The sequence below is a fragment of the Miniopterus natalensis genome, chromosome 4 (genome assembly GCF_054644295.1).
Source record: "Miniopterus natalensis isolate mMinNat1 chromosome 4, mMinNat1.hap1, whole genome shotgun sequence".
Taxonomy (NCBI): domain Eukaryota; kingdom Metazoa; phylum Chordata; class Mammalia; order Chiroptera; family Miniopteridae; genus Miniopterus; species Miniopterus natalensis.
This window is the reverse complement of record NC_142084.1, coordinates 98,969,754-98,996,565: the sequence shown is the minus strand read 5'-3', so window position 1 is coordinate 98,996,565 and position 26,812 is coordinate 98,969,754. Positions and strand designations below refer to the sequence as shown.

Below are 26,812 nucleotides of genomic sequence, written 5' to 3'. Positions count from 1 at the left end.
CTCAGCGGTTGAGCGTTGACCTAGGATCCAGGCGATCAGGGTTCGATTCCCGGTCAGGGCACGTGCCCGGGTTGCGGGCTCGATCCCCAGTCGGGGGCGCGCAGGAGGCAGCCGATCAATGACTCTCTAATCATTGATGTTTCTTTCCCTCTCCTTTCCTCTCTCTGAAATCAATAAAGATATATTTAAAAAAAAAAAAAATTCCCTTGGGAAAAGTGTTCACACCTGAAAGTATTTCATTAAATGTCAGCTGGTGGCATTTGGCCCCTTTTTGTGGAAAAGCTCCAAGCCCACAGCTGGTGATCTCAGGCAGGCTCACCTGTAGAGCAGGGAGGCGGTGGCAGAGGAGCCCTGGGTTGCCATGGCGTCAGATTAGCGCATAGACAAAAAGGCTGGACCTTGTCTGGAGCTGTAACCATGTTCCCCGTGTGCAGCCAGCCTGTGCCCACCTATCTGCTCGGGGCCCGTCGGAAGCACGTGGGCATCCTTGGCAGCTCCAAGACAGCTGAGGACCAGCCGGGCTCCTGGGGCCGCTGATGTCACCAGGGCGGGGCAGTCTCGTAGCCCAGATGGCAGCGAGCAAGGAGCTGTAACCGGCTGGCTGCCTGCCCTCCTGCCCCACTGCCGGCCCCTCCCCAGCCCGGGGCAGCCCCACCATGAAGGAGATGGAACCCAAGGACCAGCAGCTCATGGTTAGTGCCCTGTGTCGCCTGACAGCCTGGCGCTGTGTCCCTGAGGCTGCCTCCTCCCTGCTGCTGGCTGCCTGCTGACCCCCTGCCCCTAGCTCCCAGTCCCTGTGCGGGCCCTGCCCGCCTTCCCTCCTGGGGACATAGCCACCCTTCTCCAGGCACCGCTTTACTCCCTACCCTCTGCCTCCCTCTGCCTGGGGGACTCGGCCTGGACCAGGACCTCCACGTGGGGTGGGGCAGGCCCGATCCCGGCCCTACGAGGCCTGACCAGACCTACCTGCTGGGTGACTGAAACCTCAGCCCATTTGACGTTAGGTGAGCTGGGGCCAGGGACTCACCCCGAACCCCTAGGCTGGTTACAGAGCGACCCCTGTCATGACTGCCCCCAGGGAGGAGCTGTCCCATCTTACAGAAGAGAAGAAGGGCTTGGGGGCCACGGCTCACATGAATGGAGGAGGGTTTGAGGCCTGGGGGGTGTGATCCTGCAGGGCCTCCGCAGGGCTCCCTGAGAGTGGGGCAGCGGGGGCAGAGGGTGGACCACAGGGCCCTTGCATCTTCTCTGAGAGCAGTACACCTGGTGAGGGGCAAGCCCCCGAGCAGCTGTGGGACCCTGGCGAGTGCTCCAGTCTCCCCATCTGAGACGAATGGGGTAGCTGAAGTCAGTGTAAGAAGTTAATGCCTGGGGGGCTTGGGGCTCACTGGCGTTGTTCCCCAGTAAGAGTGGAAAGCTCTGGGGGGGGGGAGGAGAGAAGGGGCCCGGCCGCAGCTGCGTGGTGTCCCGCCTGCAGGTAGCGCTTCGGATCCGCCCGCTCAGTGGCGCAGAGCTGGAGGAGAGAGCCACCGTCATCGCCCACAAAGTGGGTGACCAGGTGAGGCTGTGGGGGCGCGAGGGTGTGTCCTCAGGGTTGGAAGCTCACCGTCCCTGGGCGTGCCCACTGCAGCCCCGAGCGTCGCTCATGCGCACTGGTGGGGTTCCTCAGGCCCACTCACCTGTCCTCCAGTTGACTGGCCTGTGCCCTGTTCATCCGCCGACTCATTTATTCACGCGCTCGCTCGCTGGCGGGCAAAATGTTTGTGTCAGCCCTCGCGTGGGCGCCGGGGCGGAGCCGTGGGGGGGACAAGGGCCCACCCCCCGCCCCCTCAGCTCACCTTCGCGTGGGGGTCACGCAGTGAACAGCTGAGTGTAATGTCGGGGTTCAGCGCTACAGAGAAGTGGAGCCACGGGGGTGAGTGGTGCTCAGAAAGGCCTCTGATAGGCGCCTGCGAGGCACCCAGGGAACTGGGAGCGGCCGGCGGTGTCTGGGAGAGGGTGCTGCAGGCCTCCTGCAAGAGCCAGCCTCTCGTCGGGTGGCCGGAGCACTGTCAGTGGGCCCGGGTGACAGCAGCAGGGTTTGGGGACCGGATAGGTGCCTGCAGCAGGATCTCAGGACTGGACAGAAGACTGCGGCAGGATTGTGGGATCGGGGACGGCACCTGCACCTGCTGCGCTGCTAGGCTTCCCCTCCTCGCAAACCGGCTCGGACACTGAGATCCCAGCGCGGTTTAGATGCTGCTGCTCACTTGCCAAAATAAATGCCAAATTCGGGGTGAAACAGAATTTTGTCCAATGAACCGGATCTGCTGTTTGTCGTTAGAAAGGCGGCTTCAGAGAGGTCCTAGGAGGATGTCTGCACTCAAAGGCAGAAGATCCAGGACACAGGGGCAGGGGGAGGCAGGCGCTGGGCCCAGGCCTGGAGCCTCGGGAAGATGAGCTGGATGCAGGGTCGGGTGCGTCGCTGTCTTGGGGAGGGGCAGATGGCGGGGGCAGTTGGCGTGGAGCTCACAGGCAACTCAGCAACGCAACAGCACAGAGCATAGAATCAACATTTTATTTTATTTTTATTTATTTTATTTACTTATATTTTTTTCTAAATATATGTTTATTGATTTCAGAGAGAGGAAGGGAGTGGGAGGGAGAGATAGAAACATCAATGATGAGAGAGTCATTGATCGGGTGCCTCCTGCAGACCCCCTAAGGGGATCGAGCCCCCAACCTGGGCATGTGCCCTGATCATAAATCGAACCTCGATCTTCTGGATCTTAGGTTGATGCTTAATCGCTGAGCCACACCAGTCAGTGACTTTTTTTAAAAAGTCACATTGGAGCTAGAAGGGTAGGAAATTATTATTATTATTTTATAAATCAAAAGTATGCCTATTTTTTGTGTGAGATTGGCAAAAAATATAGTTTTGTGTGTACTGCAGAATTTTAGTAACTTGTTTGTGCCATGAGATGAAAAAGGTTGAAAATCGCTGCCTTAGACCCATCACTGGGAGGAGAAAGTTGGCTTATGTCATGGAAAAGATGCTGGCCAGAAGCCACGGCAGCCCCGGGGCCGCTCCCAGCCTGCCTGACTCCCCAGGGACCTCTGGGCAGCCCTCACCTCCTGGGACCTGTCTCCAAAGCTGTGGACCAAGGGTGGGCAGCAGGTGGCCAGGTGGCAGGGCTCTTGATCTGCTGTTGTGCCCCCAAAACTTTGTGGTTCTTCCCCAGTGCTCGGCCCTGCGGGGCCTCCCAGTCGCCCTCCAGCCCGGAATAAACAGAGCTGACTGGCTTCTAGTTGCCTTGCCCCCCCAGTCCCCTGGGTGAGGCGCCTTTGAACCTCCCTGCGGTCCCCAGAGGTCCTCACACACCTTGCTTGGTAATTACCCATTTATGTGAGATGGGAGAGGCCCCAGGAGAAGCAACCGAGGCCTCAGAGAAGCAGAACCGCAGAGCTCAGGTGGGTCCTTTGTAGGTACCCATGCACCCCCACACCTCCAGGCACCCCCACACCTCCGCTCTCCCTTTCCCTTTGGTGGCGCAGCTCCTGAGCAAGCAGAGATAAAACCGTGGGCAATGGACAGACTTAGGGTCACTTGGGCAGAGCGTGCAGGAACCAGGCTGCTGGCTCAACACATTACAGTTTACAAGGCCCCTCCCTGTGCTGTGAAACCTGCCTGCCCTGTTCCCCTCTGCTGGCTCCCCGCTGACCCTCCCGCTCCCTGCTCTTAGATGGTGGTGCTCATGGACCCCGGCGAGGACCCCGAGGACACACTGCGCACACACCGGTCCCGGGAGAAGACCTTCATCTTTGACACTGTTTTTGACCAGCATGCGTCGCAGGTACCCTCCACCCCACCACCCCATGTCCCTCGCTGGGCCAGGTCTTCCATGAGTGTCCTGACCAAGCCCTGGAGTCAGTTTCCTTGAGAGGGCTTGGTGGTGAGGTCATCACTCCTCACAGGGGTTTCCCTGATGATCATTTTGGTTAGCAGGACTTATACATCTCATCCATCCATCCACCCATCCACCCACCCACCCATCTATCCATCGTCCACCCATCCATCCACCCATCCACCCACCCACCTATCTATTCATCGTCCACCCATCCATCCACCCATCCACCCATCCATCCACCCATCCACCCACCTGTCTGTCCATCATCCACCCATCCATCCACCCATCCATCCATCATCCACCCATCCACCTATCTGTCCATCATCCACCCATCCATCCACCCATCCATCCATCATCCACCCATCCATCATCCATCCACCCATCCATCCATCCATCCATCCATCCATCCATCCATCCATTCATCCATCCATCATCCACCCATCCATCCACCCATCCATCCATCATCCACCCATCCATCCACCCATCCATCCATCCACCCACCCATCCATCCACCCATCCATCCATCATCCACCCACCCACCTATCTGTCCATCATCCACCCATCCATCCACCCATCCATCCACCCATCCATCCATCATCCACCCATCCATCCACCCATCCATCCATCATCCACCCACCCACCTATCTGTCCATCATCCACCCATCCATCCACCCATCCATCCATCATCCACCCATCCATTCATCCATCCATCCATCCATCCATCCATCCATCCATCCATCCATCCGTCTGCTCATTCATTTATCTACCTGCCCCTTCCCCACATAGGCCCCTGTCCATGTTCAGATGGAATGTTCAGACATTTGCAGGTTGTCTCCACACAGCCTGACTCCAGCTGGGCTGCCCACTAGACTGTGGCCTCCTGTCTGTCCACAGGAGGATGTGTACCGTGCCACCACCCAGCACCTGGTGGAAGGCGTCGTCTCTGGATACAACACAACGGTGTTTGCCTATGGCCCCTCAGGTACCAGGGCAGTGTCCCGAGGAGGGAATGGGGCTGGTGGCAGCGGACTCTTCCTAACAGCCCAAAGCACCTACTGTGTGCTGCCACTGTGCTGGCCTCTGCACCCATAGGCTCCTTTCATGCAGCAGCCCCGAAAGGCAGGTAGAACGATCCCCTTCTCATGGAGGAGAAAACAAAGCCTCAGAGAGGAACAGTGGCTTCCCCAAGGCCACCCAGCTGGTGGGAGTGAGTCTGGGGCTCAGCCCAGCCTGTGCTGCGTCTCCCGACGGAACCACAGATTTCTCCCCTGCGGTTACGAGCCAGGGTCGGCGAATGTTCACAGAGCTGAGCCGCTTCCTGAAAACCAGAACCACAGAGGGTCAGAGCCGGGTGGACCCTGACCCCTCACTGAGCAGATGGGGAAACTGAGGCCCTGGGAAGGGCCTTGCCCGAAGCCACTGCTTGTTTACATCACTCATTCATTCAACAAACATCGGCGAGCACCTACCATGTGCCAGGCTCTAGCGAAGGGAAAGAGCAGCCTGGTCCTTGTCTCTTGGCAGACAGGAAAGGGGCAGGGAGGGCTTCCCCGTGATGAGACCTTCTTTAGAAAGTGCGATGCAGGCCTGGCCGGTGTGGCTCAGTGGTTAGAGTCGGCCTGTGCACAGAAAGGCCACAGGTTTGATTTCTGGTCAAGGGCACGTACCTGGGTTGTGGGTCACCGATCCCCAGTTGGGGAGCATGCGGGAAGCTGGAGGCAGCCCATTGATGTTTCTCTGTCGCATCAACGTTTCTCTCTCTCTGTCTCCCTTCCTCTCTCTAAAAATCAATTTTAAAAAAGTGTGATCCCGTAACTCAGTTACAAAATGTCACGGACACCTTGGGGAGAGTGTGGAGAGAGAACAGAGGCCCCCGTGTCGCGCCTGTAACGCCACCAGCATCTCCCCTTCCTCTCTGCCCAGGTTTCCTCCACAGAGCAGCCATCGGACTGTTCAGTTTTTTATCTTTGCTCCCCAAATAGAGAGCTAGCTTGTCACAGCAGCCGGGAGGGTTTGCGCCACACAGGCGGCAGGCGCGAATGGTCTTGGTGGCAGGCGCGTCCCCGTGGGGTCTGAGCCCACATGGGAGCCCCGCCTCAGTGGGTGTCGGTGCCCCCGCAGGTGCTGGGAAGACCTACACCATGCTGGGCATGGACGCGGAGCCTGGCATCTACCTGCAGACCCTCTCCGACCTCTTCCGGGCCATCGAGGAGACCCGGGGCAACGTGGACTACAGCGTGTCCATGTCTTACCTGGAGGTGAGCCTGCCTACCTGCCTCAGGTGACTTACCCGCCAAATGGGCGTGTTACTCCCGAGTGCCCCCTGGCTTGGCAACCTCGGCTCTCAGAGCAGCGGGGTTCTCTGCGGAGGCGGAGCCCCCGTGACTGTGAGCCCCACCCTTCTTTTCCACCGGAGCTGCCTCTTTTCCTGCTTCTCTGTCTCACCCCAGATTTATAACGAAATGATCCGGGACCTCCTGAACCCATCCTCGGGGCTTCTGGACCTGAGGGAAGATGCCAGGGGCAGCATCCAGATCGCGGGCATCACGGAGGTGTCCACCTCCAACGCCCAGGAGGTGAGGGTCCAGGGGCCGCACCTCCCAGAGGCCACAAGGTCCTCGTTCAAGTTCACAACAGAGCTGGACACACAGCCCCAAAGCTATTTCTCAGCTCGGGGGTGGTAAACACCTGCACCCCCGCCCAGCCCTCCCGGCCTGCGCCCAGGGCAGACGTCACTCACAGACCCCAGCTCAGAATCCTCGGGCAGCATCCCCGCTGTCAGTCAATAAGGTGCCTCCAGTCTTACAGCCGGGTGCCATCCCCACCCCGAGTGTCACTCCTGTAAGAAGGGAAAGCTGGGAGCGTCTCTCACAGCTTTTCTCTCTACCTCTAGGCTCCCCCTGCCCCGCCTTTACCAACACTGCCCTCGGGGGGCCTCCCGCCTGCTCAGAGACCTTCAAGGGCTCCTCTTGCCCCTGGTCAGCCCGGCCCCGATGGCCATGTGCTCCAGCCGTGCTGGATGCCCGAGTCTAGTGGCCGTCACCCCATCCCCGTGGTTTGGGGCGGGGGCGGTGTGAGTCTTCTTGCCTGCTCCGCGGCGAGGACTCTACCTGCCATCCTTCACACCTGCTCTGAGGTCCTCGCAGGGTGTGCACACAGCAGCTCAGCAGCAGCTCCGGGCTTTATGTCCACTGTTGTCTGCTTGCGGGTGGGTTTCGCCCACCTGCCGCCCCCGACGGCTGCATTGAAAAGGGTTCTGGGCTGCCCTGGCTGGTTTGGCTCAGTGGTTTAATCATCAGCCCTCAGACGGAAGGGTCCCGGGTTCAATTCCAACCAAGGGCATGTACCTCGGGTGCAGGCTCGACCCCTGGCCCTGGTTGGGCCCCGTGCTGGAGGCAACCGATCGATGTGTCTCCCTCGTATCGATGTTTCTCTCTCTCTCCTGCACTCTTTCTGAAAAGCAACAGAAAAAATATCCTCAGGTGAGGGTTTAAAGAAAGGGGGTTTCTGGGCTGGCCCTGGCTCTGTGGGGAAGAGGTGGGCAGCCCCTTGGCGATGTCTGCCACGGGTGGAGGTTGGGGACGGGACCGCGCACGCTCAGCCGTCTGCCACTCCTCAACGAGGTCATCATTTCACGCCGCAAACCAGAAACTGCTTCCCCTTGGCCAGGTTCTGCCACCAGCGCCCAGCCACGGGGGCAGCCAAGAGCTGCCCAGAGGAGCTCGGGGGCGCACCCCACTCTCTTCCCTGGGCGGTTCTGGAGGAGCGTGTGGCCACTCGGGCCCTGACTGGCCACCCACGCCCTTGGGCTCTGTCCTCAGATCATGCAGCTCCTCACAAAAGGCAACCGGCAGCGCACGCAGGAGCCCACGGCGGCCAACGGGACGTCGTCCCGCTCCCACGCCCTGCTGCAGGTCACTGTGCGCCAGCAGAGCCGGGGCCCCCCCCCGCGGCAGGGCCTGCGCCTCGGGAGGCTGTTCCTGGTGGACCTGGCCGGCTCGGAGCGGGCGTCCCAGGTGCGTCCCCTGACCCCCCGGCCCTTCTCATCTCTGTCACTGACCCATCCTGTCGCCTGTCGCCTGTGAGCCGGACCCTGTCCATGTGCCCGGCAGGGCCTTCAGCACCTAGAACAGCGCCTGGCCCGGGCCGGGTGCCCCCAGAACGCTCGCTGGGTGAATGAGTCACAGACACTGAGGCGCGAGGCCAGCTGAGCAGTGTCCCGGGGGCTTCTGGGTGGCAGCCCTCCTGGGCCTGAGACCAGACCTGCCCTCAGGGAGCACAGCCTGGGGGCTCCGGGGAGACAGGTTGTGAGCAGATCATTGCAGCTGCGCCGATAATTGGGGTCTGCACAGAGGCTCTGGGAGCCCAGGAGAGGGTGGCGGTGGCGGCCGTGAGCCTGTAGGGCCTTAAGGAATTTGGTGGAGGTAGAACATGCCAGGCAGAGGGAACAGCGCTTGCAAAGGGGCACTGAGCTGACCTTGAACCCGCGAACCTTCGGTGCGTGGCCGGCACTCTAACCACTGGGCACACCGGCCAGGGCCACGTTCGCATTTTCACCGTGTGCAGATGGTTCCGCACAGACGCTCCCCCCACATTCAGCTCATTCGTAACGTCAGCGTCCGCGCCCTGCTCCCCATCCCTTCTAGTGGCTGCTCGGTGCCCCTGTGAGATGCTGTCATCTACATCAGAACCTGGCCCCGGGTTCAGGGGTGTAGTCAGCGTCCGCAAGGCCTGAGCACCGGGGAACAGGTTATGGCCCCTGGACCTCAGTCCCCTCCCCAGGGCCAGGCGTGGGCACAGGGTGGGTGGGAAAGGCCATCTCCCACTAGCCGGGCCGCTCCCCACTCAGACGCAGAACCGTGGCAAGAGGATGCAGGAGGGTGCTCACATCAACCGCTCGCTGCTGGCGCTGGGCAACTGCATCAACGCGCTCAGCGAGAAGGGCGGGGGCCGCACGCAGTACGTGAATTTCAGGGACAGCAAGCTCACGCGCCTGCTGAAGGTACAAACTGCCGGCTGGCTGTGTGCATGCGTGTGCCTGTGTGTGCATGCGTGTGCACATGTATATCCATGTGTATATGTGTGTGTATGTGTGCGCATGTGTATGTGCACATGTATATCCATGTGTATATGTGTATATGTGTGTGCGTGTGTATGTGCACATGTATACCCATGTGTATATGCGTGTATATGTGTGCATGTGCACATATATATCGGTGTGCATATGGGTGCATTCATGGGCGTGCTCACAGATGTGTGTGTGCATGCATGTACCCATGCATATGTGTGTGTGCATGTGTGTGTGCATATGGGTGTGTGTGCGTGGGTGGACATGTATGTGCTGCTGCCTCAGCTAACTGCACCTCTCAGGACTTACCTGCCAGGAGAGAGCCCCCAACCTGGGTCTAAGGACCCTTCCAGGAACCCCAAAGGCAGGAAAACATGGTAGAAACCACCTCTAGTCACGGCCTGACTGCCCCCACCACCCTCTGAGTGTGGCACAGCCCACACTCGCATACCTCCAGGGACAGGGAGCTCACTGCCTCATCAAGGCTGCCTGTCCCGACAGGGACAGTCTGTGAGAAAGTCCCCCTTCCACTGAGCTGGAGGCTGCCACCTCTGTCCTACAGCAGGGCGGGCTCTCCATAAACAGACAGGCAACGCCAAAAGGAGTGTCCCTGTAGACTCGGCCCCCTGGTCTGATCCGCGCCCATCAGAGCGGAAGTCAGATAGTTCGTGCACCCTGAGCGTCACCGCCCAAGCACTGACCCCTGGGTCCGGGCAGCCGCTGCCCTTCTCAGGGTTTGGTGCGGGAACCTCCGGGGCTGGTGCAGACAGGCCTGGAGTAGGTGGGGGACACACAGCCCCTCTGGGCAGGGGGGGCCTCCTCCCGTCACCCCCAGCTCACGCCCCCTGCTGAGCAGGACGCCCTGGGAGGGAACAGCCGGACGGTGATGATCGCTCACATCAGTCCCGCCAGCACGTCCTTCGAGGAGTCCAGGACCACCCTGCTGTACGCGTACAGAGCCAAGAACATCAAGACCAGGGTGAGCCGGGCCGTGCGCGCCCACGGGTGCTCTCACACTTCCAGTGGCTCCGGGTGCCTTGGCTGTGGCCGCACCCTCGAGCTCCGCGCCGTTACAGGGCCTCCTGTTCTCCCCGTGACTTCTCCTCTCTGGTGAGAACATGGGCATTGGACTCGGGGCCTCCCTGGCCTCTGATCCCTAATCCAGAATGCTCTCGTCTCAAGGTGCTTCATTGCCTTTGCAAAGACCCTTTTCCAGACAAGGCAGCCTTCACGGGCCCGGGTGTTGGGACCTGGACGGACCCCTGTGTCCGGCAGGCTGTCAGTTCTCGCAGCCCCTCCTCGGGAAGGCAGCTGACGCACAGAGAGAGGGGCGTCCCCAACCTTCCTCGGCTGGAGCAGGGCGGGCACTGGGCCCAGCCCGCCCGGCTCCAGGGTCCACGCCTCGAACCGCGGTGCTGGTCTGTCCACACCGCCGGCCCCGAGGAGTCTGTGCGATCGTGCACGTGGACCACTCAGCTCACGGCGACGGGTGGTCAGCCTGCGACAGGTGTTACCCTCTGTCCACAGCGCGGCGAGCCCTCCGCAGCGTCCGGCTCCGAGCTCGGCACTATGGCGGAGTAAATTAAAAGACGGCGTCCTGGCCAGTGTGGGTCCGTGGTCAGAGCTCGGCCCACGCACCAAAAGGGTTGTGGGTTTGATTCCCGGTCAAGGGCACGCTCCTCAGCTGCAGGTCTGATCGGGGCGTGTGTGGGACGGAGCCATCGAGGCGTCCCCCCCTCTCTCCCCTCCCTCCCCCTCCTCTCTCTCCCTAGAAATCAACAGAAACAATATCCCCCGTGAGGATTAACAACAACGACAAAAAACCTTGATGAATTGTTTTAAAATTTTTTATTGCAGCAAAACATGCATAACATGAAATTTATCGCTTTCACCACGTCCAGGGGCATTAAGCACATTCGCGCAGCTGCATCTTCTCCAGAACTCTCTCTTCTTCCCAAACGACTCTGTCCCTGTTGAACCCTAACCCCACCCCTCCCCAGCCCCTGGCAACCCCCCTCCGACGCCCTGCCTGTGAGCGTGCCTCCTCCGGGTCCCTCCTACGAGTGGAAGCGGACGGCATGTGTCCTTTTGTGTCGGCTGATTTCACTCAGCACAATGTCCCCAACGTTTGATGTGTCAGTTTCCTTCTTTTTAGGGCTGAGTATCACCGATTTGAATTTTTTAAAAATATATTTTTATTGACTTTACAGAGAGGGGAAGGGAGAGGGAGAGAGAGCCAGAAACATTAACGAGAGAGACACATCGATCGGCCTCCTGCACGCCCCCGACTGGGGATCAAGCTGAAACCTGGGCATGTGCCCCGACGGGGAACCGAACCAGCGACCTTTTGGTGCAGCTGAGCCGCACCAGCTGGGCCGGATTTGAATTTTAATAGCAAGACTGTTTGCGTGTTTCTGGCACAAATACACGGCTGTTAAGGCATTTCCTTCCCGGGGCAGCCCGCCGGCCCTGACCTTGGGTGTGTCCCACCCACCAGGTCAAGCGCAACCTGCTGACCGCGTCCTACCACCTGGACCAGTACACGGACGTGATCTCCGACCTGCGCAGGCAGATCGTGCGCCTCAAGTCCAAAATTGAGAGGCAGGAACAGAAGCGAAGCGAACCGGGCGCCTGGAACACACAAGGTAGAGCCCGGTTCCAACCCGGTGCCTCGGGCGACTCTGCCGCCCTGGGGTGGGGATGGGTCTGGTGAGTTCCAAGAGCTGAAAGTGCCCCTGTGGTGGGAGATGACGCCGGAAGTCGATGACCAGGGGCCGGGTCTGTCCTGAGCGCGAGGGGAGGCCCCTGAGGGTTCGAACAGGGGAGCCACGTGCTGAAAGCCGCCTCGAGACGCACGGTCCCGCAGCGGGTTTGTCTCCAGTCTCTGCCGGGGACATGGAGGCTTGTCCCGGTCGTGGTTCTGCCTGGAGAACACGACAGGCGCTGAGGGAGGGGCCCGGGGTGGCCGCGGTGGTCAGCTGTGGCTGCCACGGGAAGGAGGGCCTGAGAAACGCTGTGGGTTTGCTGGGAATCCAGATACTGATGGAAGGAGGAAGGACAGTCAGGCCAACCCTCCTAGGACCCGCTGCCCCGCTCCCCCTCCTGTCCTCCCAGTCCCGTCCCGTTATCCCGAGACAAACTCCAGATACCCTATCGTTCATTCCCACACGTGTCAGCACACTCCCCACATGACAGGCTCTTAGAAACACATAACTGGTCTCATTTCCACACCTAAAAATGTCCACAACCATCTGTTCACACCGCCGGCGACCAAAAGTCCAGCCTCGTCAATGACTTAAATCTCTGACGCCCGCTGTGGGTTTTGATCCCCCCAAGCTCCACGCCCTGAATGCGGCTCATAGTCTCTTAAGTCTCTTTTATTCTCCGGGCTTTCCCTGCCCCCCCCCCCCCCCCCCCCTTGTTTTTGGTTTTCCTTTGATTCCTGAAGAAACCGGGTCCCTCGTCCCGTGGAGCTGCTGACGGCCTGGGCTGGCCGAGAGCGAGCGCCCCCGCAAATCCGTAGTTAGTTACGTCTACAGGGTTCGGCCCCAGCGCCGGTGGCCCGGCTCTCGGTACCACCGGCTCTCTTGCCGCCCCCAGTCGCGATGCCCGCCCAGGACTCGGAGGGCAGCCGCCTGCAGATGCAGGAGATCCGGGTGCAGCTCCTTGGGGCCTTCAAGGAGCAGCTGGAGATGCGGCGCAGCCTGGTGGAGCTGGAGGACGCCAGCATCGAGCTGCACGCCCACGTGTCCCGCCACCTGCTGGCCATCGCGGAGTGAGTGCCCCGCCGTGGGCACTGCCAGGCCCCGCGCCACCCCCCCATGGGGCAGGGAGGTCAAGAAGAACCCGCGGAGTCGCTGGCAGGAGCCCCCTTTTTTGCTACTGCCCAGCCTCCCTCTACGGCCTTTAGGTCCCCACGGGAGACTGACCAGGGCTCCCTCTTCCCAGGCAGCACCCGGGCCGATCCCTCCCCACCCTCCCGCCCTGTAGCCAGGCTGGAGCAGGCAGAGCCGCGTCCAGGCCCCTTTGGCCTCTTTCACAGGCTGGAGCCCAGAGCCATCCCTGGCAGGCTGGGGTCACCCCGTGTGACAGGAGGGTACTGAGGCTGGGGGGGTGGCCCGAGGCTGTGTCCACTGGCCGGGGCTCTCTCCACCCTCTTGCACTCACTCACTGTCCATCCTGCTGTGGACGGGCTGGCCCTGTGCTGGGGACTGACCATGCAGTTTGGCATCCAGACAGGGGTGCGTGGGAAGGTGGGGTATTATCAGCAATGACACTGGGACACTGGGCGTCGCCTCACTGCCCTGGACAAGCCGGACGCAGCTGCCCCTCGGACTCTGTGACCTTGGTGCATGTCTTCTCGGGTCCCCCCCCTTTCTGTCATTTGCTTAATTACACAAGCTCTCTGCCTGGGGGAGTTCCAGATAAAGGGGCTGTTGTCCCCACCCCCACCCCGCCCATTTCCCCCGCCGGTCAGGTCCCGTTCCTGCCTCAGGCTGACCCTGGTTTAGATTCAGTCCAGCACCTTCTCAGTTCCGCCCTGAGCTCGGCCTGCTGTCTTCCAAGTTTTACGGTTGAGGGAGGGACAGGGGACAGACAGGTGGCCTTGGGGGAATCCGGGCGGGAGGGGTGGGCCGGCTACAGGGTCCTGTGTTTAATCGCCCGGCGATCCCCCTGAAAACGTTCACCATGCCTACACTCTTTCCCAGTGTTTGCTCGTAACTTTTGTTTTTAACGAATGTAGAAGAAATCAGTTAGTAGACCCAATTCTGACCCGTTTTCACGGCCTGTGAGTAGACCAGCTGTCCTGGCTTGCACTCTGACCCTGGACCCCTGTCCTGGCTGCAGCTGGGAGCGGGAGAAGACCCACCATCGAGGCCAGGCCAGGACACCCGAGGGGGCCCAGCAGCAGGTGGCGGCCGACACGGACCAGGACGGGGACCGGGCCGAGCCCGCCGAGCCCCACGAGGTGGCCCTGGCCAGAGAGGAGGTCAACGTGCTGTTAGCCGAGCAGCGGAAAACTGTGGCCCTCAAGGTGGGGAGAGACACTGGGCAGGTCCGTGTGACACCGTGGTGACCAGCCGCTGACATTTACTGATTGCTGCCGATGCACCGGCTGCTTACAGCGGCCTCACCTCAAAGGGCCCATCGCAACCCTCCTGCGGGCAGGAAAACGGGTTCAGAGAGGTTAGAGAGGTGGCTCCCAGTCCCCAGAGAGCAGGAGCAGAGCTGGGACCTGGCGGGTCTGGCTGCAAATCCATGTCCCTGTTAGAGTGGCGGCCACACCGGGGGCTGCGGGGCCAGTGGGCAGGGCAGGAAGCCCGGGGACAGAGGAGCCTGTGGCCATGGCAGGGGGGCACGAGCGGCCGTGTGGAGCCCACTGAGACCCTTGCACCTGCCTGTGGACCCCAGCCACTCCTCTGTGGAACCAGCAGAGCCTCAGCTGCCCTCTGCCAGGTGCCTCCCCTGGCATCTCGCTCCGTCCCCCAGTCTGGTCCTGGGCTCGGGAGAGAAGACAGGGTCGTGGCCAGAGGGGGCCCAGACTCCAGGCTCCTCTCTGGAGCGCGAGTCCTCTCTCAGCCTTGTGTCCTGAGAAGAGCAGCTGTTTATAGGAGCTGTTTATATAATGGAGACTCGGGCAAGTGCCGGGGTTGCTGGCTGTATCCCAGCCCACGAGTTAAACGGCTGCAGGTGTATTTTCAGGCTCCTGGGAAACGCAACGTGTCTGGTGATGGCCTGTTGCTAAAAGCAGGTGGCATTTATTTCACTTAAAAGCTTTGCAGCCAAACCAAGGACCTCTTAACACCTTGGCATCCTCCTGCCATAATTTGGAGATTAGCTGTCTGGTACCCAGGGCTGGATGACAAGGGCAGGGGGACAGTGGCCAGAGCGTGAGAGCCCACAGAGGAGGGTGGGTGTGGGCTCGGGGCTGGGGGTTTGCATCTGAAAGGTGTGCTCCTGGGCAAGCGGTTGGTTCTCTGTCCCTGGGGCTCAGCTGACCCTGGGAGGTCAGTTCCTGTGGGGTCAGCAGGGCCCCAGGTGTCCGGGCTTCAGATCACAGAGAATAAAGACACAGTTAAGCAGGGGGCGGCCACACGCCCTCGGAGCCCGGCACCCGCGTGCTTTCCTGAGTGCAGTCGGCACACCGGGGTCCGTCAAGCGAGCAGGCGTGGCCGCCAAGGCCCCCTCGTGTGCCCTGAACTCCGTCTCCCCGCCAGGCTGGGCTGGAGCGGCGCCTGGCCAGCGCCAAGAGGAAGGCCTCGCGGCTGGAGAGGATGCTGCCCCGGCAGGCGGTCAGCGAGGGCCAGAGGGAGGCCCTGCGGCTGCTGTGCCGGGCCCAGGAGCGGGAGGCGGAGAGCGCGGCGCTGCAGGCCGGCCGCCTGCGCACGCAGCACCTGCTGGGACAGAAGGACCTGCTCATCCGGCACCTCCAGCGGCACCGGCTGCTGAGCGAGCGGCTCATCCGGGGCCAGCGGCAGCTCATCCAGGGTGAGGCCCGGGCTCCGCGTCTCCCTCGCCTGTGTCCCAGGAGCCACCGCTGCGGGGAGCGCGGTGACGCTGCAGAGATGTGCGGGATTTGTTGAGCCACCTGCTGGGACTGTTTAGATTTTGTGCAGCCTCTGTTCCTCCCCCCCCCATGTACCCCGCTCCCCATTAGCACCGCCAGGCGGCCGCCCTGTCCTCTCACCAGCTGACAGCCGGTCAGGCTGCTCCGCCTCCTGGCCTCCGTGAGCGCGCAGCTGTGGACGCTCGCGTGGGGTTCCCGTTTGACCACCCGCGTTCGGTTCTTTTGGATGTAAACCTAGGAGTGGTTCTTTAATTCCTAAATTTTACTTCTACTTTAGAAGGGTTACCATTGCTTCATGATGAAAAGGTAGTATGTGAGCCTAACGGAAATGCTCAAGTAGGACAATTACAGAAACGCCCATCCCCTGAGAAAACTGGTTTTTTTTGTTAATCCTTACCGGAGGGTATTTTTTCCATTGATTTTTAGAGAGAGTGGAAGGGAGAGAGAGTGGAAGGGAGAGAGAGAAACATCGACAAGAGAGAGACACATGGATTGGTTGCCTCCCGCATGTGCCCCAGCTGGGGCTGGGAATCAAACCTGCCACGGAGGTATGTGCTGTTGACTGGGAATCGAACCCACGACACCTCGGTGGGCAGGCCGGTGCTCTAACCACTGAGCACACCAGCCAGGGCTGGAAAACCCTTCCCCCTGGTGGGAGTATTAACCTGCAGACTTCAAAGGGGGAGCCTGCCTTTGTAACAAGGGTGGACGTGCCCTGACCCGCTCTCCCCGGCTCCTGCAGACAGTGGCCTCCGGGTGCCCACGGCGCTGGACGAGCAATATGGCCTGTACGCGAGGGAGCTGGGCGAGGGCTCGCTGGACCGCCTGCTGCTGCTGCACTCAGCGGTGGCTGGCTCCCTGCAGGTGAGTCCTGGGTGCTCTGAGCACCGTCAGCAAGTCCCCTCCTGCCCACCTGGGCTCCGGCCTGGGCTCCGGCCTGGGCTCCGGCCTGTGCGGAGGCCCCTGGGGACACTGGCCCTGGAGGTGGGCTGCCTGGAGCCGGACACACCAAGCAGCTCTGGGAGGTGTGGGGAGTGATGAACCTGGGGGCCTGGGGTGTGCGGGGGCTCCAGGGGTGCTGCTCACACACAGGTCTGTGACCCTGGGCTGTTGCTGAAGATAAAGGCCGATGGGAAAGAGGAGCCTGGGGAGGCCCTTGTTACCTCCGTGACCGGAGAGGCGTCTTCTGGGGCCTCAGCCGGACCCTCAGGGTTTCAGGCCTCTCCCGTGGGCTTGTGGGTTCGGCAGGGGGTCCTCCAGGCCCCTGTGTGGGGACCGGTCTGCTGCCCATTCTGGGGACACCCTGGGGAAGGAGGCCGGGGTGAAGGGCTCTGGTTCCTTATTTAGATGAATGCTGTGGCCGCAAGCACTGCCTGCGCCCTCAGCTGGGCCTGGGCCCCCAGCCCCCAGCCCCTCTGCTATGCCCCCCGGGGTAAGAAAGGAGGAGCCTCCCAGCTTCAGCCAGCGTCTCCCCTGAGCCCTGTTTTTGCTCCAGGGTCAAGGCCCACCCCGCGGCCCCGGCCCTCGCTCTTGCACAGAGAGCCCCCTTTCTGCCCATGACGGACGCTCAGCGAAAGGGAACTAATAGGCTGCTGGGCGGCTTTCCCCCGGGTGGTGGTGGCCGGGAGGAAAGGGACCTTCAGCGTGCATGTCCCTGGTCCCTGTGCCTCCCTCCGCTCCTGTCTGCTCCCAGGGTGGCTCTGTCGTGAACGTGTCTCCATCCCCAGAGGAGTCCAGCCGAGACCAGCCAGACGACAGGAAGGACCTCCCGTGGGGCGCCCGGTTTGAGCTGGAGACGGACAGGTAAGGGGGCTCTCGCTTCCCCGCTGAGTATCACCTGCCCTTGGATCCCGGTGAGGATTCTAGGAATTGGAGGCTGGCGACCGGGAATCATGACCCGGGTGGTCCCAGAGCCCCCAGTTCCTCTCGCTGAGGCCCAGCCCCTGCCGGCAGGGGTGTTTTCAGGATGGGCGCAGCCCCAGGAGCTCCCCGCCTGGAGGGAATGTGAGGTTGGGGAATTCGATGCTGGGAAGACCATTTCCACTTCCCACCCTCAACGCTCTCCTCCCCTTCTCTCTCCTTTTGACTTTTTATTTCCATATTTTCCAACACACCAAAACTTAGACTCCTGAACAAACACCCACAGACGCCTTCCAGTTTGAGTGCTTAATATTTTGCCACTTTGAGTCACTGTCTGAGGCAGCTCGGGCTGCTGACCGAGCCCCGCAGCCCAGGGGTTAAACAATGAAACTTAACTTCTCCCAAAGAGAATGATGGAAGCCCGGGCACTGGCAAGGCTGGTTCTGGTTTGGGGGCTCTTCCCGGCCGGCAGGCGGCCACCCTCGCTCCTGTCCTCCCACGGTGGGCAGAGGGCCCTCTCTTCCTCTCCTCAAAAGGCCACAGACCTGTCTGGCCAGGGCCCCACCCTATGACCTCATGGAGCCTTAACTACCTGCTCAAGACCCCACCCCCGGTACAGTCACATCAGGGCTCAGGCCTGCAACACACGAACTTTGGGGGGCACACCGTGCAGCACCTCCCCGGTGGGACTGTAAGCGCCTGACGTGGTGGGGACACAGTGAATAGAGCTGCCGATGGGGTGACACCCAAACACAAGGGGGTGGAGGGAGGAAGCCGGTTCGCCTGCCTCTCCTTGGAGAAGACTCAGGGACAGGGGCTGTGCCTTTCTCTCCATTTCTCTTCTAACTTCCCAAAGCTGTTGTTCTGAGTCGGTTAGACCACTTTGGGGGGCAAGTAACAGAATTCCCAGTGGGAGAGATCTAATCAAACCAGTGGTGCTGTCGGGTGAGAGTTGGGAGGTGAGTGCCCTTGGGTGGTTAATTTAATGACTGTGATGCCCACCAGGCCCTCGGTGCTCCCCGCCTGTCTGTCCTGCTGTCTCTGGCCCAGCAGTGATTTCTTCTCGTAGGGTCAAAGAGGCTGCCACAGCTCCACAGATCACACCTTCTTATAACCGCATCTAAAAAGGAATGGAAGGGCTGGGGTTTCTCTCTCATCTGGAGACAGTCCCTTCCAGAAGCTCTCCCAGGAGATGTCTCCTGACAACTCATTGGCAGAAATGCAATTGCACGGCCATTCCTCGGCCAGTTCCCCAGAAACAGGGGAGGGGGGAGTAGGGCAGGCTTAGGACACCTGTGACCCCGATAACCCTGGGGCTCCTGGTCCAGGGAGGAGGGCTGCCGGCATCTGCCAAATCTAACTGCCTGCTGGTCGAGCGCCAGCTGTGTGCAGGCAGCTGGAGGTGGACAAGCTGGACACAGGCCCTGCCTCAGGGAGCCGGCCCTGCAGGTGCGAGGGCCAGGCGAGGGGAGGGCCGAGACCGCTCCCTGGCCCCACGGGAGATTCTCAGCTACACCCGGACGGTGGACTGGTGTAAGCAATGGCATTGCCCGAGTGAGACCGCGGTCACGTCACCAGTCCGCGCTGGCCGGGCGTTCCGCGGCTGTGGCGCCCCTTTGTGCCCTGACAGGGTGGGAGGGGCTCAGCGCCTTGCCGGGCTTGTCTCGAGGAGGTGGGGGTTAGCAACTCAGCCCAACTGCTGGTTTCTCCATTGCCTTCAAAGTGAGTGTCACAACCTGCGCTGTGGCCCACAGGTCCCCTCGCGTGTTTGGCGTGTGTGCCCCTCAGAACGCGGTGTGGTCCGGGCGGGACCGTGTCTCCTCTGAGCCACGCGCACCTGGCCCTGACCTGCGGGCCGCAGCGGGCTGGGGCCAGGCTGGTTATCCCCTGGGAGGGCGACAAAAGACTGAGGAGCCCCGGCAGACGCCCGTGTTTCCTCCGCAGCGATGGTTACAGGTCGTCCAAATCCACACCCTCGAAAAAGCTTGGGAGGCAGGATGCCCTCCTTCCTCCACTGCCCCTCCGCGTCCTGCTCACGCCACCAGCGCAAGAGGTGGGTGTGGGGGCCGCGGGGCTGTGCCGGGCCGGGGCGAGCGGGGCAGAGAAGCTTCCAGACGGAGGGCCCTCTGTAAGCAGCCGTCACGATGGTTGTCAGCAGCTGGGTGACTGTGAGGACGCCGCTCCCCACGGGAGCCACCTGCCGCGCCAAGTGCTGAGGCAGGTCCCGGGAGGAGCCCCATCGGTGACTCTGGGAGTTGGTGTGTAAATGTCCTGAGCCTCGGCCCTCAGATGTGGTGACCCTGGGGCCTGAGAGCTGTGTGGTCTCACAGGCGTCCCAGGATAGGGACTGGCTCCCTTACATGCTTCCTTGGTCCTTGGCCCCCCATAGCAGTCTTTCCCTCCAAATAAACTACCTGCCCTGGGTCGCTGTCCCTGGGTGTGACCACCCGGTGGTGTGTGTCCCCTGCAGCAGTCAAGTTCTCTGAGTACGAAGAACTTGGTCTCCAAGCTGAGCTCCCCGGCCCACCCGGAGCTGGGCCCCCCGGGGGTGGCGGCCGTGGACCTCAAGGAGGTGGCCCAAAGCACCAAGAGCATCGCCCTCATCGCGGCCTCGAGGCGCTCCAAGGCGCAGGACCATGAGTGTGGCAGTGGCCGCTCCTCTCTTCACCTTCCCGAGGAGGTGGCCCCGGACTCCAGGGACCTGAGCCCAGCAGACAGGAGGTGGCCCTGCGCCAGCCCTGGCAGGGACAGCTCCTCCGAGAGCAAGGCCAGGAGGAAGCGGTCCCCCGGCCTCCCCTGCGGTGCGCAGCCGGTGGGTGGACACTGGCCTGGGCACTTGACCCCAGGGGTGAAGGCAGATGGCAGAGAGGGACGGTCAGGCCCAGCAGGGCCGTGGTGAATGGGTGGGGGGCTGGATGCAAGGAGGGAGGAGAGAGCCAGGGCCCCACACTGCACTCACCGTTCCACGGCTCCTTTCTGATCTGAGCACACGCACAATGTTTTATGTGGTTGTCTCACATAGAGATGGTGTCTCCGATATGTTTTTTCTTAGCATTATTTCATACATTTTCATGGGCCTGCATAGTGTTTGTATCTGAACTTAAAAGAGGTCCATTGCGTGGATCTAAAACACATCAGCTAACAATACCCGCGTGAGGGCTGAATGGTGCACACTGACCACCACGAGCCACTTCTCACCGTGTGGGCACCGCGCACACACTGGCCCTCCCCCCATCAGGGTCTGGAGGATGACCAGCCACACAGGATCCCACTCACAGCTCCCTTGTGGTTTTCTGTGCCCTGTTAAATGGCCGGGTCGGTTGTCCTTCCTTTTTTACTGTTACCCATAATGCTTCCGCATCCCAATATGAACAGCGCTTTTCATTTTGGAGCATTTTCTTGGGATAGTGGATGGTGTTGACCTGTGTAAAAGTCTCAGGAACCTTTAAGCAAAAATCAGAGAGCTCACGGCAGAGCTAGATCTCTCTGTGTATGCTGGACGCACTGTGGTGTCAGCAGAAGTAAAGGGAGGACAGCAGCAGGGACCAGAAGGTGGGTGCAGTAATCTGGTTTCTCCAGAGAAACGGGAGATGGGGGGTGGGAGGGAAGAGGGGAGACAGAGAGAGAGAGAGAGAAAGATATTTATTATAAAAAACTGGCTCCTGCGATTCCGGAGACTGACGAGTCCCAGTCAGCAAGCTGGAGACTCAGGAGAGCTGATGTTTCCATTCAAGTCCAAAGGCAGGAAGAAGCCAGTGTCTCAGCTCAAGGCAGCCCAGGCAGGGGGAGTCTCTCTCACTCACAGGACAGCCAGCGTTTTTGTTCCACTCAGGCCTTCACCTGATCGGACGGGGCCCACCCCATCAGGGAGGGCAATCTGCTTTCTCGATCCGTGTATTTAAATGTTAAACATCATAGTGGGTTTAGATGAGACCCCATCTGTGGGGGGGGGGTGTTGGGGAGGGGAAACAGTGGAGACAGACAGCCCTTCTTGTTCGAGGGTTTAAGGAGAATGTTAGCAGTGATTCCGCCCCCTGTGTCTGCGAGACCCCACGTACCCACAGCAGTCTGGCACACAGTAGGTGTGTAAGCAGTGCATGGGTTCAGCTAAAATGATCCTGACATCTTATCCCTTCCTGGCCTGCTCCCCACGCCCTGCCCTGCTGTGTGATTTATTTTCTTGCAGGCAACGGAGACGCCTCAGCTCCCCTCCCAGGAGCCTTTAGCTGAGAGCCAGACGCCCCCGGTACCCCACCAGCTGTCAACGTCGTCGGGAAGGGGCCTCTTCCCTGCCGTCCCTGCGGCCTCCAAGGTGCAGCCCAGCCTTCGCCGCCACGCAGGTATGGGCTCAGCAGGAGAGCGGCACGCTGGTTTTCGGTATCTTTGGGACTCTGCTCCGCGCCCCACCGCCCCCGGTCCCCAAGGTGGGTCGTCAGAGAGTGTGACGGGTGTCTGCTCCTTGGTGGACGAGTCTCAGGGCTTCAGGGCAGTGAGTTTCCAAGGACGCTGGCCTCATGGAGAGAACCAGTGACAGCTGCTCAGCCTCGCCGCCGGCCGCCCGACACCCCAGGCGAGTGCAACACAATAATTCCGGTTGTGCGCCTGCGGTCGGCGGCCTTTACTCGGCCCGTGCCCTGGGCCTCTCCGGCTTCCTCCAGCATAGGTTTGAATCCTGGCTCCTGGGGTGGTTGTTATTACAGAGATAATATATGCTCATTGTGGGAACTTTGGAAAATAGATACAGTTATAACTAAGAAAGAAACATTTCCACACACCCGCCTCCAGAACCGGGGACTGTGTGGTGACATCCCCGCTGTGGGTGACAGTGACATGAGCATCTGCTCCTGTTGCAGGATATGGGGGTGTTTCCAGTTGATCACAATTGTAAAGGCAGGTGGGTGGGTGTCCGGGGTCCTCACAGGGGCCCACAGTCTGTCACTGACCTCGACAGAGAAAGACAGGAGTTGAGGCCGAGGCTTAGAAAGGCCTGGGGCACTCGGACGGTACCACCTCTCGTGACCAATGGCCTGGATTCTGCATTTTATTTTTATTTTTTAAAATAGGTTTTTTATTTTAGAGAGAGAGGAAGGGAGAGGAATAGAGGGATAGAAATATCAACGATGAGAGAGTCACTGGCCGGCTGCCTCCTGCACGCCCCCGACTGGGGATGGAGCCCAACCCCGGCATGTGCCCTGACCGGGAATCGAACTGTGACCTCCAGGTTCATGGTCAGTGCTCAACCGCTGAGTATACTGGTGGGGCTGGATTCTGCATTAATTTTTTTTTCCATTTAGTCTTTCCAGTGATTGATTTTTGTTATATGTATAAAAGTATCGTCCATTACAGATTGGAAAACACAGACAAGCAAGCTGGTCCTGGAACTGGCCTCTGTCCCTCGTTGCATAACAGCTCCCCTTTATTTAGCTCCTACTACGTGCTGGGCACTGCACGGCTGTCAGCCCACTGGTCCTCAGGATAGTTCTGTGAGGCAAGGGATGACGATTGTCCCCATTACACAGAAGAATAAACTGAGGCACAGAGGGGTTAAGGAACTTGCCCAAGGTCACACAGCGAGAGGCCCAGTGGGGACTTGAAGCCAGGTCGGCCGGCTCCAGACCCCCAGCTCTTACCCGCACTTCCAGTGTCCTTTCGTTTCTTGTTCATTGTAGAGTGAGTGTGCTGAGTGGGTCGAGGGCGAGCGCAGTTTTAGGGCTCTCGGTGTCTACCTCAGGGGCTGTCTTGAGGGTGAGGGTGCCCCTTGGACGGCCCCAGTCACAGCCACGCTCTCGGAGGCTCCCCAGAAATCCTTGTTCTTGAGAACAAAATGCAGGTTTACCTGTGATTTCTCAGCCCGGTGACAGCACTTTAAACACACGTAAAGTATGTTTCCTCCTGTGGGATTTGCTGCTTCGAGACGTTTTCACGTTTTCTGCTTCCACACTGCATCGGAAACCACGGCGGTGCAGGGAGCGGGAGTCCTCGCGCAGGGGCGGGCTGGCTCTCGGTGCCTCTCCTCCCAGGGCAGGCCCAGGGCGGGCGGTGACCCCGATGCCACCGGCCTGCGGCCCCCACTCGGAGGAGGTGACAATGTCAGCGGCTTCCTGGGGGAGGGGAGCCAGGAGGTGCCTGTGAAACAGCAGGTGGGTGTGTGACCGGCCTCAGTGGGCTCAGGAGGCGACTTGTCATTGCTTAGCCGGAAGGAAGGCTGGGGTCTCCTTGTCACCCCTCCGCCGCCCCCATGCTGAGCTCATGATTCTGTCCCCCCAAAGATAAACCCACCGGGATGTGGTTGTCTCAATCACGGGAAGGAATTTGCTTTCCCGCGTTTCTCTGTGAAATTCCTCACCCGGACAGAGCGGAGGGAGAGCGTGGGAACCTCCGGCGGCCGCAGGGCGCAGGGCGCAGGCCGCAGGCCCCCCACACACCCCTGCTCAGACCTGTTTCTGTTTGTTTATTTGCTCTCTGGAGCTGTTTCAAGACAACCCCTGTCCTCTCACCCATGTGGGGGCTAAAAAAACACGTTTCCAAATTAACAGAGACAGATTAACGGGAGAAAATCAAAGTTTAGTACATGCTCCTGGGGAATTCCCATCGGCATGGAAGTTCCAGACAGTGAGGCAACACTGTGTATATGAGACATTTGGGACAAAGGAGAAAGTGTAAAACAAGGTATTAGATTTCAGAAGTGAGAAGAGATTTGCAAGTACTTGAAGACCGGAAAGGAACAGGGCAGGAAATCCCCCGGGGCGACCCAGAAACCCTGGCACAGGCGTCCAGCCAACAGGCACCTGCCCCGAGCCCTCTTGGGGACCAAATTTAATTTAAATTAGGCTGAGGCTGCATCCTGTGGTCTCCTTCCTGACGCAGGTTTCTCTGTTTCTTAATAAACAGCTTAACATCAGTCTCGTAAAAAGCAGCTTCAGGGTGGCTCCGGGCCCCTCGCCCATAAATATTTCCGCAGCTCTCTGCCTGGTAACCGTGGGAGCCGCGTCAGAGCCAAAGTCAGAGCAAGTCCCTAGTGTCACCAAGTGCCCAGTCGGGTACAAGAGAGACCAGCCTTTTTCAGATCAAAATTAGTTCTGGAAGGTGCCCTGCAGTTGTCAGGAAGGGGCTGAGCCCGGCCATGGGGGCACTGAGCCTCCCCCCTGCGTGGGCCCCGGGAAAGCCTGGGCCTCTCCCCACCCTCTGTCTGCACAGGGTCCCGTGGGAACAGGGCTCTCACCTCTGGGACTGTACGTTCCCGTGATGGGAAAGTCAGAGCATGGCGGAGTTGCCGGTCCTTCTAGGTCAGTGGCCCAGCCGTTTCAGAGTGGTGAACTGAGGCCGGGAACGTGGAAGCAATGTCTCTGGGTCACGGTGCATGTTGGTGGCCCAGCCGGGATCGGCACCCCCACACCCTCCTGCTGCGGCTGCCGCCTCTGCTTAGACACAGAGCACTTTGCACTTGGCAGGTGTACAGCGAGGGCCTGCCGGTGGCCGGGGCGAACCAGGGATCCCCTTTCTCTGGCGGGGACCGGGCAGGTCTGGGTTGAAAACAGACCCTCCCAGGGAGCCCAAGGATCGAGCACCTACAGTTTGCTGAGGCTCCCAGGGGGACGGGGCCAAGGGTCCCGAGTTCCATGTGATCACTCGCAGCAGTTGCCAGCGGCGGTGTGGCCGGTCCCCCGGGGTGTGCGGTCACGAGCCGCCCGGTGCCCCTGAGCGGAGGGGCCACAGCCTCTGCCGCCTGGCCAGCGGCCCCGGGACCAGCGAGCACAGCAGCCCTCTCAGACGGGCTCATTTAACAGCGCCGTCGGCCGGGCGGACAGGTGAGGCCACACCCGCGGGTGCCCAGGCCCGCTGACCGCGGCCTCCACAGGGCCTGCTCCTCAGTGCCCGCCCCCGCCTTGTTCTGAAGAGCTCGGCAAGCCCTTCTGAAGTGCTGGGGTTCCCCCAGGCGAGGACCCCCCGCCCCAGTAAGAGCCGCTCAGCTGAGGGAGTTCGAGCCTGAGGTAGGGACTGCACGCTGCCAGTTCCCGGACCCGCCGAGCCCAGCCCGGCTGACCAGCCCCACATTTTAAAATGACGTGGCCGGGTGCACAGGAAACGCAAGTCCAGCTACTCCGAGAGGAAGGTCCGGCCTCAGAGCTGACTCGGGTAGCAGACCCCTCAGCGGGGCCCTCGCCGACCTGCGCGGTCTCAGGCCGGACCACGGCCTGTGTCCCCGTGGCCGGAGGGACGGCGCAGTGCCCTCTGGTCTCGTTTGTCGCCGCCTTCCCCTGCTGGCCCGTGAGCTCGGGGACGTTTGTGAGTCCTGTTCCCCGCTGAGCGCCTGGGGCTCCGAGCAGCGCCTGGCACAGAGCAGATGCTCCGTAAGTCACAGTCGAGGGGACGGACAGGTGAGCGAGCGAGTGGGTGAGTGAATCCGTGAAAGGTGAGTGGTCTTCCCGTAGCCGAGGCCAAGGGTTCGGTGACCATGGGCTCGCTGCGTCCCCCGGCCTCCTGCCTGACTGGACCCTGTGCCCCGGTGACTTTGCTGGCCTTGGGGTTCATCAAGGCCAACCTCACATTCTCTTAAATATGAGGTGAAATTCACGTAACAAAATTCGCCGTTTTTTTAAACTATGTTTTTATTGATTTTAGAGAGAGGGGAAGGGGGAGAGGGGTGGGGGGTAGAGAGAGAGACGTGGATGTGCTCCTGCTCTTATTTAGGGACCACTGGCTGCTTCTTGTATGTGCCCTGACCAGGGATGGAACCCACGACCTTGGGGTATCCGGAGGACACCCTAACCAACTGAGCTACCCAGCCAGGGCCCCACCAGGAGGCTTTTAAAGACCCCGAGGGAGGGCTGGTACCCTGCAGATGCCCTTCCTTCTCTCACCTCACTCCCTCGCGGTGCCTTGAACCCCCCCCCCCATGCTACTGCCTGGAAAAGGTTAAGAATGTCTTGTTAGCACCCCTTCTTTTTAAGAGTTCTTGGGGAAGGGGTCTCAAAGGTGTTGACTGGCCGTGACCTTGGGGCCAGAAGCTCCCAGCCCAGAGCAGGCTGAGTCCCAGCCACTGGTGCACAGCAGTGAAAGGTCATGTCTTCTGTGTGAGGGTCGGAAATGAGCCACAAGTGTTCTGTCCTGAGTGGGTGTCCACTGCCGTAGACAGGTGGCTGAGGGCCCCTCGGACAGGCCTGGTGTTACTTGAGCGGCCCTGGCTGGGACCCTGGCTTCACTGGAGTTGGCTATGACCACAGATTGATGTCTCCCCACCCTCTCCAGGGTCTACAGACAGCGGAGGCCGACGCCACAGCCCACTGCCCCCCAGCAGCCCTCGCAAGCACTGGGGTGGCGGTGCCAAGGGGCCACGAAGACCAAAGTAAGCAGGGCAGAGCTGGGAGGCCAGAGCCGCTGGTCCCAGGCATGGGGTCTCTGCCTGAAGCTGGGTTTGAGAGACAAGGC

The 26,812-nt window shown here is 60.6% G+C and overlaps 1 protein-coding gene across 1 annotated transcript; it reads left to right on the top strand.

The window, feature by feature from the left end:
• Positions 1–656: 656 nt before the first annotated feature.
• Positions 657–26,733, top strand: LOC107537034 (kinesin-like protein KIF19). Its single transcript, XM_087816125.1, has 19 exons — positions 657–692; positions 1,478–1,558; positions 3,723–3,833; positions 4,782–4,869; positions 6,009–6,145; positions 6,338–6,463; positions 7,709–7,903; positions 8,737–8,889; positions 9,812–9,934; positions 11,453–11,600; positions 12,556–12,730; positions 13,804–13,990; positions 15,174–15,444; positions 16,266–16,387; positions 17,217–17,326; positions 19,328–19,436; positions 19,854–20,195; positions 21,570–21,723; positions 26,633–26,733. Exons 1-19 carry the CDS (start codon positions 657–659, stop codon positions 26,731–26,733), a joined length of 2,769 nt encoding a protein of 922 aa, XP_087672251.1.
• Positions 26,734–26,812: the final 79 nt, after the last annotated feature.